Genomic DNA, 13,068 nt, shown 5'->3' on the forward strand with positions numbered 1-13,068 from the left:
CAGTAAGCTTCGCTACTTTAAAAGCTTTGAGAGCTTCGCCGGTGTATGGAGAAGGATTGTGGACCAGGTAGATATATATGTCTGCAAACGACAAATCTGGCAGGTTTTTGGCAGACTAGAGTGGAGTCAGTAATTGATTAGCTATTATATACGGATCAAAACCTAAAGTATCAATTTTCTGTAGATACCGTTGCTGTTCTTCGGGAGTTAAGTGAGTTATTAGGTGAGACGTCATATTGGCTGCATGACGTGCGGTCCTCGGTCGGTCCTCAAGATGGCGCTGACAACAAAAAATGTCACGTGACTGAAACCCATGAATACTGAGGTTCCTGCGTGAAAAAGCTCAGCCCCTCCCAGCCCGGGGTGAGTCCTAACACCTGTCTCTATAACCTCCCTGCAGACTCCTGTCCTACCGCCTCCTAAATCTCTACATTTACACAAACACAGAGACAGTTCTGACTATCCATGGACACAAACACACATGGATTGGTGTGTGGAAGCGGTGCGGATAGTTCAGGTAATTGCTGTGTTTGAATTGCAGCTCGTACGACTGCAGGAAAAACGCTCAGAGGACTTTCAACCACACGATCCAGTCATGGTCAAGCCTCAGCAAAACACCTCAGGACAGACCGCTGACGTAACGGCTCCACGTGACCGCTGAGATTTTGTAAGAGGACAAAATGTTCAAATGATTACACTAAAGCAATTACTGTAGAGTCACATTCCTCATTCTTGGCCCCAAATAGGCAGAATAAGGAGAACTTTGCTGACTTTTCTTCTCCCGCTGGCTGATATTAATTGACCTGAATTGAATTGAATTATTAGCTGCGACTCCCATGTGTACAAAGAAATAGAAAAAAAGACAAATTTGATGAACAGATTATTGAGCTTTCAAGGAATGTCGGGGTCTGCAGCAGTGCAAGGTTCTTGGGCGGAGAACATTCACTTCAACGTGATCCCGTCATCCAAGCCTCCAAATTTACCAAATTGCAGATAATCCATGTGATTTTGTTGAAAAGCTGCAAGGAGCACCGAACACTTCCTGCTCGCAGACCTTTTGTTTTTGCAATCTGTCAAGCGTTTTATTGCATTTTTATGAAAGGAATCCACCGAGGATTCCATCGATCGATCCGGCCAGCGCCGACCACAAAGAGAAGAGATTTGTCAGGGAGATAATAACCTGGACAATGAAACAGGAAGATGAAAAGGGACAATAACAGAACAAAGCTCTCGCTGTTTCCTACAAGATGCTCTTTTTTAGCTACTTAAATTCAAAAATGTAACCAATCCTCTGCATCAAACGCAACAACCGATGGAAAAAAAAGGTGCACACAGCCTGAGGCAGATGACTCAAACACCAGCACTCATCTATCAATATTCATTCATTCACTGGTTTCTATTTTCACATTGATTCTTCCCACAACATGATTTTACTTGTAAAGTGGAAACACTGCAGCTGTGCACCGCGTCTATAAAGCGCTAATCAGATTCCCTGCATGCCGTCAAAGTCCTTAACTTTGAATGCTGTTGTTCAAAATGTGTGTTTGGGTCTTTGTTCTTTTGTTGGTCTATATTTAGTGGAGCGGTCTGACGGGGAGATCAAAGACGTGCCAGGCGACAAGTATGATCAGAGGAATTTGATAGTGGGAGGCCGGAGGGGACGGAGGGGGACAGGGGGGAGACGGAGGGGGGGCGGAGGGGGCTGGGGAATCGAGTTGGCCCTGCCCCTTTTCAACCTTTCCCCGACCCTGCACCCCAATCTGGGACTTGCTGATTGGGCCGGAGCTTCAGGAGCTGCATGCTGGCCTGTGGTCCCCACCCCCGGTCATCCCGTTGCTACTTCCACCTGCCTGCTGTCCCCACCCCCGGTCATCCCGTTGCTACTTCCACCTGCCTGCGGCCCCCACCCCCGGTCATCCCGCTGCTGCTTCCACCTGCCTGTGGTCCCCACCCCCGGTCATCCTGTTGCTACTTCCACCTGCCTGCGGCCCCCACCCCCGGTCATCCCGTTGCTACTTCCACCTGCCTGCGGTCCCCACCCCCGGTCATCCCGCGGTCCCCACCCCCGGTCATCCCGCTGCTGCTTCCACCTGCCTGCGGTCCCCACCCCCGGTCATCCCGTTGCTACTTCCACCTGCCTGCGGCCCCCACCCCCGGTCATCCAGTTGCTGCTTCCACCTGCCTGCTGTGCTGTTGATGTCCGCGAACCCCAGTCTGGCCCTCGGCAGGAGGGTCCCCCCTTATGATCCAGGTCCTGGTCCAGGTTTCTTCCTCCTAAAGGGGAGTTTTTCTTGCCACTGTTTGGCTTAAGGCTTTTCTCCCACTAGGGGAGTTTTTACCTGCCATTGTTTATGTAATAATTGTTGGGGGTTTATGTTCTGGGTCTCTGGAAAGCGTCTGGAGACAACTTTTGTTGTATTAGACGCTATATAAATAAAATTGAATTGAATGGAGTTAACTCACCACGGCGGCGGCCAGGTCGGCTCCCAGCGAGGCCCAGCTCAGGACCAGCGTCAGCACCCCGAACACCATCATCCTGCAGGGACACGGAGCAGCAGGTCACGCTGAAACCTAGTCTGTTCATTCACTCATCAGAAGCTGCTAAGAGGAAAAGTGTGGAGTGGAGTGGGGTTAAACATTGGCTTCAGAACCTCTCTCAAAAAACAGTATTGCAGAAGTTGCGGTTTAATATCAATTAAAAACCATTTGAACCTTATATTTAAGTAACTGTAACCCAATGGAGCATAACATAAGATGCAATTCTTCTTCCTCTTTTGTCTTCTCCCTTCAGGTTTGCCACAGAGGATCAGTCATCTGCATCTTAACCCATCATCTTCTACATCTCTCTGTTACACCAGCTAGCTGCACATCCAGACATCTCCTCCCTGCTCTTCCCCTTCCTCTCCTGCCTGGCAGCTCCGTCTCCAGCTCAGTCTCCAGCTCCGTCTCCAGCTCCGTCTCCAGGCTCCTACTGTCCCCCATCCCTCCTCTTTAGCCTTCTCGAGACGTCTTTATCTCCAAGACGTCTGACCCTGGACGTGCTTCTCATCTCTATTGATCTTCACATCTTCAGCTGTGCTTCCCGTCTCCTGCACAGTTTAGCCCAGGTGGCATGAGAGGACTTTACATTTTATACTTATTCATTTTGATTTCAGCAGGGCACAAAAAAATAACTAAATATTCTAAGCTTGTGCCAGATCTGGAGGCAAGTTAAGCACCCGCACTTATAATGACCCTGAAGAAAATAGCCAGGTGCTTTGCTGGTGTGGCAGCACATGTTGCTCCGATACAGAATAGTTGGTACTTTCACACATGCACCGCCATCATCCTACATCCTATATTCAATGTACAGCACATCAGTAACGCATATGAATTGATATGGTTTGTGTGTCTTCAGTTAGTCTCCTCGTAAAACTCGAGGAGGAAACGGCTTCAAGCTCCGGGCAAATGTGAAAAAGATAAATCGAAGTGTCGTGAAGTAGAAAAATGAAGAATGAAAGCGTGAAGCGTGAGTCCACGGGGGGAAGAAGAGCTGATCTAATTGGCCTGCCATCAGGAGGAAAAGAATTACAGGTCACCCCGGCGTCTCTGGAGTTGTCACTGCAGCTTCAACGCGCTGCTCGACGCGGGCGGATTAATGAAAGGAGGGATGAGCAGCAGCGCTCCTCCCGTCCGCTGGCCTACATCTCATTACCGCCTCCTGGCTGGATGGATGTTCCAACAAACATTAGGAGGGAAAAATCTGCTTTGGTTTACGCTATTGCTCCCAACACCATAATCTCAATTTATCAAAAGATGACATCATGCGACCACTGGGACGGACAAGGACGCCGGGTGCACATTTATCCTTGAAGTCATTTTAAAAAGACGGCGTTGATCAATTTGTAGATGATCTCTGGTTAGGTGAAATAATCAGCCCAGAATGGTGTTAGTTCCTGCTGATCAGACCACTGAGACACTTAACCAACAGTCCAATATTCCTTTCATCGGTTTCTTCCCCCCAGGATCATTACTCACAAGCCAAAAGACACTTCCCTGTCTCTTTCTTTCTGACTGCCTTCCCTTTGATACCAGTTCAGTTCTCTCAGCCTTTGTGATAGAGTTTAGAACTGTAGACACATTAAGAGATAAAAGATGGAAGCTTCAACACATTTGTATCTTTATTATAATCCAAGGGTGTGACTGTCTCAAAATCTGCCTCTCTCTCACAGACTGGTCCATCACTGCTAAACTTTGGATAAAGATACTTGTTTTTTTTTTCTTTTTATATTTATTTAAAGGGGACCTATTATGAAAAACAGGTTTTTTCTTTCTTTAACATATATAAAGTGGTCTCCCCTCAGCCTGACAACTCAGAGAAGGAGGAAACAACCAGATTCTGCAGGGTCTGTACAGCCGCCCGGATGATCGTCCAGTGTGATGTGGATCTACGAGCCAATAAGATTCTGCTCCCGTCGTTAGGGAACGATGGGAGTGATGCGTGAAACCACGCCCACAACTAACTCTGGAAGAACAACAACAACAACTCCGCCGGCCGGAGCTTCCGCCATTTTTCCGTAGTGGTGTATCTCGTCATTCAGGCAGCCAATCAGCACAGAGCCTCATTATCATAGCCCCGCCCACTCAGAATCCTGCATAGATAATGAGGTTAGAGAATGGGAAGATAAAGACATGGATCAGAGGCTGAATTTCTAATTTATTTAGCAAAAACAATCAAAATCTTGTTTTTAAGACCTTCAAGGCCTGTTTAAAATAGGTTTTAGATGCCAGAATAGGTCCCCTTTAACTTATTATACAACGCTCCTAAAACAAATGATAAGAATTCACACGGTCAAATGTTGCTTCAACAGGGAGGAAGGGATAAAAGCCAGACAAACTGCCCGCTAGGTTTGTTTCCCAGGGCCCTGGGCCCGGACGGTTGGGAATCACTGACCTACATGTCACACAGGCCACGCATATCTGACCACTGAGTGACACCCAAGCAGCAGAGCTTTGGACAATTGTTACACTGAGTCCCCCCCCAGTCCCGGAGGAGTGTGTCCCAGGCAGGCCACACCGTAACACCCAGTGTCACGATCCGCTTGGCAAAGGAGATCCAGGGAATAGCAGCAAATGGAGCGTAGAGCTGCAGCAAAGCACCTTCCATGAAAACATTACGGGGGCCAACAAGCAGGGCAGATGGCGAGTGCACTCCAGTCGCTCTGAATTACATCAGATGATTGTATCTCAGCTAAAAGGTTTACAGTACGGCTGTTGCAACCAGTTTATGGAAAGGAAAGGGAAAGCTCCACTTTTACCAGACAGCCAATAATATCATTCTAGTTGGACTGAGTGATACAGGAGAGAGACACAGTCATTCTCTTCATCTCAAACAACGGCTTCTTCAAGGAGCCACCTGAGACCAGTGGTAGCCAAATACATGTTATTCCAGGACTGTCTCAGAAAATTGGAATATTGTGATAAAGTTCTTTATTTTCTGTAATGCAAAAATGTCATACATTCTGGATTCATTACAAATCAACTGAAATATTGCAAGCCTTTTATTATTTTAATATTGCTGATTATGGTTTACAATTTAAGATTAAGATTCCCAGAATATTCTAATTTTTTTAGATAGGATATTTTAGTTTTCTTAAGCTGTAAACCATGATCAGCAATATTAAAATAATAAAAGGCTTGCAATATTTCAGTTGATTTGTAATGAATCCAGAATGTATGACATTTTTGTTTTTTTAATTGCATTACAGAAAATAAAGAACTTTATCACAATATTCTAATTTTCTGAGATAGTCCTGTATACTAGGAGTAACGTTACACCTGCAACTTCCTCCGGATCTTTTCTTGTTTTTCTCCCACACATCCTAAAGCTACCTGAGGCCTATTTTGAGATCCTTTAACTTAAAGCTTATGGCCTGGACTTTTAGCTTTTGGACAACAGCTAAACCTTTTCTGACTCATTGAAAATTAAAGAGTTCACATGTGTCCTGCACTTAGTGCAGTGTATTGGAAGGCCGTTATTATCTAAACTGTATGCCCAGCGGTCCGAGCGCATCATGAGCACACAGAGCTGCGCTGGGCCGAGTGGAAACCTGCAGGGATGGAAGAAGCTTCATCTCAGATGCACAAACCTGGATTTCCTGGGATCGGCTATTCAGGTCGACTTTGAAAGCAAGTTATTCTCCACGGACCCCATGCTAACATGTTCAACTTAACAGCAGAAAGCTTTACAGTAGGAGAAGGGAGATTGTTTTTATTTGCTCTAATTAAGTTTAGCCCTAGGTTTATCCATGACATGCTGCACATATTATTCAAAAGTGAAGATGACAGTTTTATGAACACATATTAAACAAACTTACACAAACTGTTGATGGCCTCTTTCAGTCCACTACAGAGTTAAACATCAGGGTACTTAAAGTTCACTGAATTATAAACCAGTAAAGAGCCACAGAGAAGAAAAGCGGGAGAAAATGGACTTTACATTCCGAGATAAAGCCCCTATTTTACATTTTCTCCTTCAAAAGTAGAATATTTTCCACTTTAAAAGTGGAGGAGACCATCATTAGGTTGAAAAAGCAACCTAAATCTATAAGTGAGCTAAAAGGCCTCAGGTGAGGCGCAATCAAAGGAAAAGAAGCCCAGATGAGCTGGACAGCATTCAAAGGCCTGAACGTACAGCACATGATGGCAGAATCCCTTACACAGTGAAGAAAAAGCCCTTAACAATGGCCAAAGAAGTCCAGAAACCTCTGAAGAGGGTAGTTGTATCATTATTTAGTAGAAAAAAAATCAACAGTCTAGAGATGCATTTGTGTATGTAAATACACAGGTTTTACAACAAGGTGGAAACTGAACACTGACCAACAGAAAAGCCAGATTAGCCTTCGTCTAAAAACATCTAAAGAAGCCTCAGATGGTCTAGACCAGGGGTCTGCAGGGCTCTTTAGCGCCGCCCTAGTGGCTCCTGGAGCTTTTTCTAAAATGTTTGACCTTTTTTTCTTCTTTTTTTTCCTTTTTTTCCTCTTTTTTCTTCCTTTCCTTTTTAATCTCGACATTTCGACTTTTTTCTCGAAATTTTGACTTTTTTCTCGACATTTTGACTTTTTTCTTGAGATTTTGACATTTTTCTCGAAATTTTGACTTTTTTCTTGACATTTTGACTTTTTTTTCTCGACATTGACTTTTTTCTCGAAGTGCAGAATGAAAAAAAGAATCTTCCCCCAGTTCTAACTAAGGCCGCGTTCAGACTGCAGGCAATTCTGATTCATATCTGATTCCTTCTCAGGGCTGACTGTCCACACTGTTTTTAGCAAGTGTGCAAATCGGATCTGGTTCTGTTCAGACTGCGCCACATCATTGACTGATCTGACGCGTTGCCGTAGCAACGACGTCGGAGCGGAGGCGTCACCCAGCGCGTGTATTGTGTGAAGTCATGTAATTGCGACATCAAAAACAATAACAATATGGAGCCAGCTCACATGCTGTTCCATACCTGTAAAGCTGGGCATGCACTGTACAATATTTTAAATCGTTTGAGACTGCCCCATCTCACTCTAATCCTCCCGCCGTCGCCCTGATGGGCTGCAGGTTCAGGCTCAGTCACAGCGCGACTGAAGGCTGATTTATGGTTCCGCGTTACACCAACGCAGACCTACGGCGTAGGGTACGCGGCGACCCGCACCGTACGTGGAAATGCGGTCTTTTTTTCTGCTATTAAAACATGTTGTAATGTGAATTTGCAACACTCAAACTACAAATAATAGTTTTTGACGTGACATCAGAGATTGTACATGCCATGGGCGTAACCATGCATTCTTTGGGGGGGTCGTGTCCCCCCCAATACTGGGAAAATACCAATCTGTCCCCCCCAATAATATTATGTACAAATTTGTTAAATATTTCCTAATTTTATGAAACCTGGCTCAACAGTCCGTCTCTTGTTATTTTCGATAATTTACCGATCAATTTATTTCCGTTTATAAGGAAAACTAAAGTGTGTGACCACCCCCCTCCCAATTGTACACTTGGTTGCGTCCATGTAACGGCGGCTCGGTTTGAACCACCGGCTCCGACCGCCAAATGACAGAGGAAACAATAGACAGCGTTGTGTGAAACCGTGGAGGGAGCAATGAGTCCTTCGTTACCGAAAAAGCGGAAAAAGCAGGACATACGACGTTTTTTTCAGACAGTAAGCAACTACATAGCTAAAGAGGAGTGATGTTGTCAAACTGAGTGTGTTAATATTTGAATTAATTTGAAATATTTAACTCGTTAAAAAGGGCTCAGTTTGTTAGTTGAGATAGCTAAGTTAGCTTGAAGTAAAGAGACTGGTATCATATGAAGCTAGAGCAGTGTCTCCCAACCATGGTTACGCCCTTGACGTTTATATAAATTAGACGTTTATATGCACCTAATTTAGGTGCATATAAACGTCTTATTTTTTTTTTTTTAAATGTGCCGCGCGCCCAATGATGCAATGCGCCCATTGTGTCGTTGAAAAACATATATCCCCCCTCACAAAAATAAGAAAAATAGAGAAACATATTTTCTCATCAACAAAGCATATTTCACATAAACATATTTTTAAAAAGTTTTTCAAGTAGGGCTGAAACGATTCCTCGAATAATTCGAGTAATTTGATTACAAAAAATGATCGAGGATTTTTTTCTGCCTCGAGGAATTGTTTAATTTATCTATTTTTTTTTTTTTTTTTTGTTTAATTTCACCAGCTCAAAGCAGGTATTACGCCCGAACTACATTTAATGCGACACAACGAGCTGCCGCCGCGCACGTAAATTAGAACAAAGAGATGGCGGGTATGTTTGGTTTTCATGCTCAGGCAATGAGTCTGCAATGGCCCAGACGGGAGACACATGTAGCTCAGTACTTAACTTTTATTTTTAATCCACTCTATATTCTTCTGGTTGTTCTCCGATATGTTCCCATAAAGCCTGAATTATGGTTCCGCCTTAAATCGACGCAGAGCCTACGCCGTAGCCTACGGCGTAGGCTCTGCGTTGTTGTAACGCGGAACCATAAATCAGCCTTCACCCGGTACGCAGTCTTGCCACATCCAATATGGCGACGACGTTGACATGGGGCGTCTACGTTTATATGTCTATGGTTGCTGCGATACGTCAACGTCGCCGCCATATTGGATGTTCAAGACTGCGCTGTAAACTAATGCAAGTAAATTTACTTATTTTCATAAAGCGCCTTTCTACAAAGAAATTTACGTTTTACGTCTTATTTATTCATTCACACACGCACTAATATACTTGGGAAACAGTTAGGCACCAAATATAATATATTTAATTTTCTCAGATGGCCAAATTAAGAACTTTATTGATCCCACATAGGAGTAATTCATGTTATATCAGCTATAGAGAACAAGGTAATGCCGAAAAATAATATATATCCCCCCTCACAAAAATAGCATATTTTACATAAACATATTTAAAAATTTTCAAGTAACAAAATAACATATTTGAACAATTTTTCAGATTTATTCATTTTATATTTTATTGTCTGAAAAATGGTTCAAATATGTTATTTTGTTATTTTGAAAAATGTAAAATTTGTTTTGTTGATGAAAAAATATGAGAAAAATGAGAAAAAGTAAATAAAACTAGTAAGAGAAGCAGAATATTTAAAATAAAATGATCCTCAGGGTCAGTTATTGTTCTTCTGGTACAATAATAATGTCTGGTCATAATGCAGGCAGCACAGAGAGACAGGGAGAGGGATGCTGTCAGGACAGGCCAGACAGGGGCAGTCTCTGAAGACATGGATGATCAGGTGAGACACTGGAATGGGAACTATAATGTAATTTAGTAGAGCACATAGACAGTAAAAAGTTTTTAAAAATGTAGTTATTTCAACACTACATGGTGTGTATTTTTCAGGAGACTAACAGGGATGTAGGGACAGAACCAGGCAGGGAGAGCAGTGATCAGTGCATGGAGGAGCTTGGTAGCTGCCCACACCAGCCCAATACCCGCTTGATTCAGACTCAGTCCCTGGCAAAAAAGACTCTCAAATTTCAGGACAGTTGGTTTACACAGTACACATGGCTTCATTACAGCCCCTCCTTGAAGGGCGTGCTGTGTTTTTACTGTGCCAAATATTTTGGAGATCAGAAATCCTCTTTAGCCAGTAAGGCTGATGGAGCTTTTATTAAAACAGGATTTAGCAACTGGAAAAAAGCACTCCAAAGGTTCTCCCAACATGAAGACAGTGATTGTCATTCAGCAGCGATGACGACACATTTGCACCGCAAAAAGCCTGTCAGTACACAGCTTTCCTCTCAGGTAAAAAAGCAGCAGCACATAGCCAGAAATAATCTCTTAAAGATTGTGGGGGGGGTGATGTGCTTGGCAAGACAGGGCAATGCTTTAAGGGGGCATGACAACAAAGAGGGCAACTTCCACCAGCTGATTAAATACAAGGCAGAGGGTGATGAAGAACTTACAAGCTGGCTTCAGCGGCACAATAATTTCACCAGCCCCAAAATTCAAAACGAGGTCCTGAAAATCGTCAGTAACACAATTGTACATGAAATTACAAAGGAGATCCAATCATTGCCAGTTGTTCAGTATTCCCTCATCATTGATGGGACACAGGATGCAGCAGGACTTGAGCAAGAGTCCTTCTGTCTGCGCTTTGTTGACAAAAATTTGCAACCCAGAGAGGAATTCATCGGCCTATATCAGGTTACATCCACTACTGGAGAAAACATAGCTAATGTAGCTAAAGATGTGCTAATTCGCCTAAATCTCCCACTATCACAACTACGGGGTCAAACTTATGATGGGGCAGCCAATATGTCTGGTAGGATGCAAGGTGTGCAAGCTCATCTCAAGAAAGAACAGCCTCTTGCCGTGTATGTTCATTGTGGGCCGCATTGTGTAAATCTGATTACCCAAGCCACCTGTGTATCTTCCCCTATTATAAGAGATGCAATGCAGTTAGTGCATGAGTTGGGTGTTTTATTCAATCAGTCTGGGAAGTTCAAGGCTATCTTCACTGCTATAGCGAAGTCAGATCACACATCTCCGCACACATCTCTAAAGCCTCTCTGCCCCACCAGGTGGACAGTGCGAACGCCAGCCATGCGCTCTGTCCTCACCCAATACAACTCTGTGCTCACAGCCACAGAAGAAATGTCCCGATGCACCACGATGGAAATGTCTGCAAAAGCAAGTGGCCTTCATGACAGCTTTTTGAGGGGCAATACCATTCTCGGCATCGTTCTTGCAGAAGATGTCATGGCTGTGTTGGAGGAGCTGAACTTTTCTCTGCAGCAGAGAAGACAAACAGCATCAGGGATGCTGGCTGCTGTAGAGCATGTGACGAGAAGCATCCAGGCCAAAAGATGTGAAGAGCACTTTGACCAGCTGTACTCCAAAGCATCTCAGGTTGTAACATCTCTAAACCTGCAGCCCATCAAGATGCCTCATGTACGGAGGCCACCGAAGCGCTTCACTGGTTCAGCCACACCACATTGTCATTCCACTGCCCAGGCGTACTACAGAATGCAGTACTTCAGAACCTTGGACACTGCTTTGGTGCAGTGCACTGAGCGTTTCAGTCAGGAGGGGCTTCAAAGGCTGCAAAAATTAGAAGACGTACTCATCTCTGGGAAGATTGATGCAGTCCAAGATGAATACCCAGAGCTGAATGCCATGGCTTTAGAAGTGCAGCTGCAAATGTTCCGGGCCAATTACACTTATACATCTTCCTCAGAGGTAGCAGACATTTTCCGGGAAATGGTGCCAGAGGTGCGACATCTTTTCAGGCAAGTTGAGGTCCTCTTGAGACTGCTGATGGTTGTTCCTGCCTCCTCAGCGGAGGCAGAGCGAAGTTTCAGCGCCTTGAGACGTCTAAAGACATGGCTAAGAACAACAATGACGCAGACCCGGCTAAACAACATTGCCATTTGCCATGTGCATCAAGAAAAATTGGATGCATTGGACAGGAAACGTATCTGTCAGAGACTAGTCGACTTAAATGATGAACGCCTCCATGTTTTTGGATCATTTATTTAGATGATACCCTTCCATCTCTGCCCCCTGCTGCCTTGTCTGTAGTTGCAGTACCTTTACACATACTCACCCCATTTTTACACATACAGGACTGTCTCAGAAAATTAGAATATTGTGATTTTCTGTAATGCAATTAAAAAAACAGCTTAAGAAAACTCAAATATCCTATCTCAAAATAATTTAATATTCTGGGAATCTTAATCTTAAACTGTAAGCCATAATCAGCAATATTAAAATAATAAAAGGCTTGCAATATTTCAGTTGATTTGTAATGAATCCAGAATGTATGACATTTTTGTTTTTTTTAATTGCATTACAGAAAATAAAGAACTTTATCACAGTATTCTAATTTTCTGAGACAGTCCTGTAGAGAACAATACATGCAACACTAATAATAATAATAAATAAAAAAAAGAATGCACTGAGAGGAGTTAAGAAACTGAGAAATGTAAATTGTTTTTTGTTTGTTCAGTCTTGTATGCACTTTTACTGTTAAACAATTTTTTACTGTCAAATGAATAAATCTGTATATACATTCATTTTAACATCAAGATTTTACATTTCATTCTTTGTACAAATCTACGATTTCATTCACATTAAACGTTTCAGTGTGAATTAAAAGTCCATCGTCTGCTATGGATTTTTTGTCGTTCCAATCACAATATTTACATCAACCTGCTTTAGGTATGTAATTTTTCCCAACTGAAAGCTATCCTATTCACTACTATCTCAGATAAATTGCAGACTATTCCTTAAATAAAAATCATAGAACTGTGGGAAATGCACCTTTTAAAAAAAAATTTTTGGACCCCCCCAATGTCTATACCATGGTTACGCCCTTGGTACATGCTCTCTGTGAAAGGATGAGTAGCTCCACAACTGGAAATGGGCGGGTGGTTTGGAGCGTCTGGGACAGTCATATCCGATCTGAGTGTTTGGATGTTCAGTCTGAGACGCATCTGCCCAAATGAGATAATGATCGGATATGAAACTACCTCCCGGAGGTGGTTTCCATGTGGTTTGCAAA

General features: G+C 43.4%; 1 protein-coding gene across 2 annotated transcripts in view; it reads right to left on the reverse strand.

Moving 5' to 3' along the window:
- The window catches only part of ttyh2 (tweety family member 2), a 136,170-nt gene that overhangs the window by 28,408 nt on the left and 94,694 nt on the right, over positions 1-13,068 (reverse strand). For both annotated transcript variants that reach the window (XM_061707712.1, XM_061707711.1), the window contains exon 6: positions 2,464-2,536. In XM_061707712.1, the coding sequence (XP_061563696.1) occupies positions 2,464-2,536 (73 nt within the window). The remainder of the gene's footprint in view (positions 1-2,463; positions 2,537-13,068) is intronic.

Source organism: Cololabis saira, chromosome 19 (assembly GCF_033807715.1).
Source record: "Cololabis saira isolate AMF1-May2022 chromosome 19, fColSai1.1, whole genome shotgun sequence".
NCBI lineage: Eukaryota > Metazoa > Chordata > Actinopteri > Beloniformes > Belonidae > Cololabis > Cololabis saira.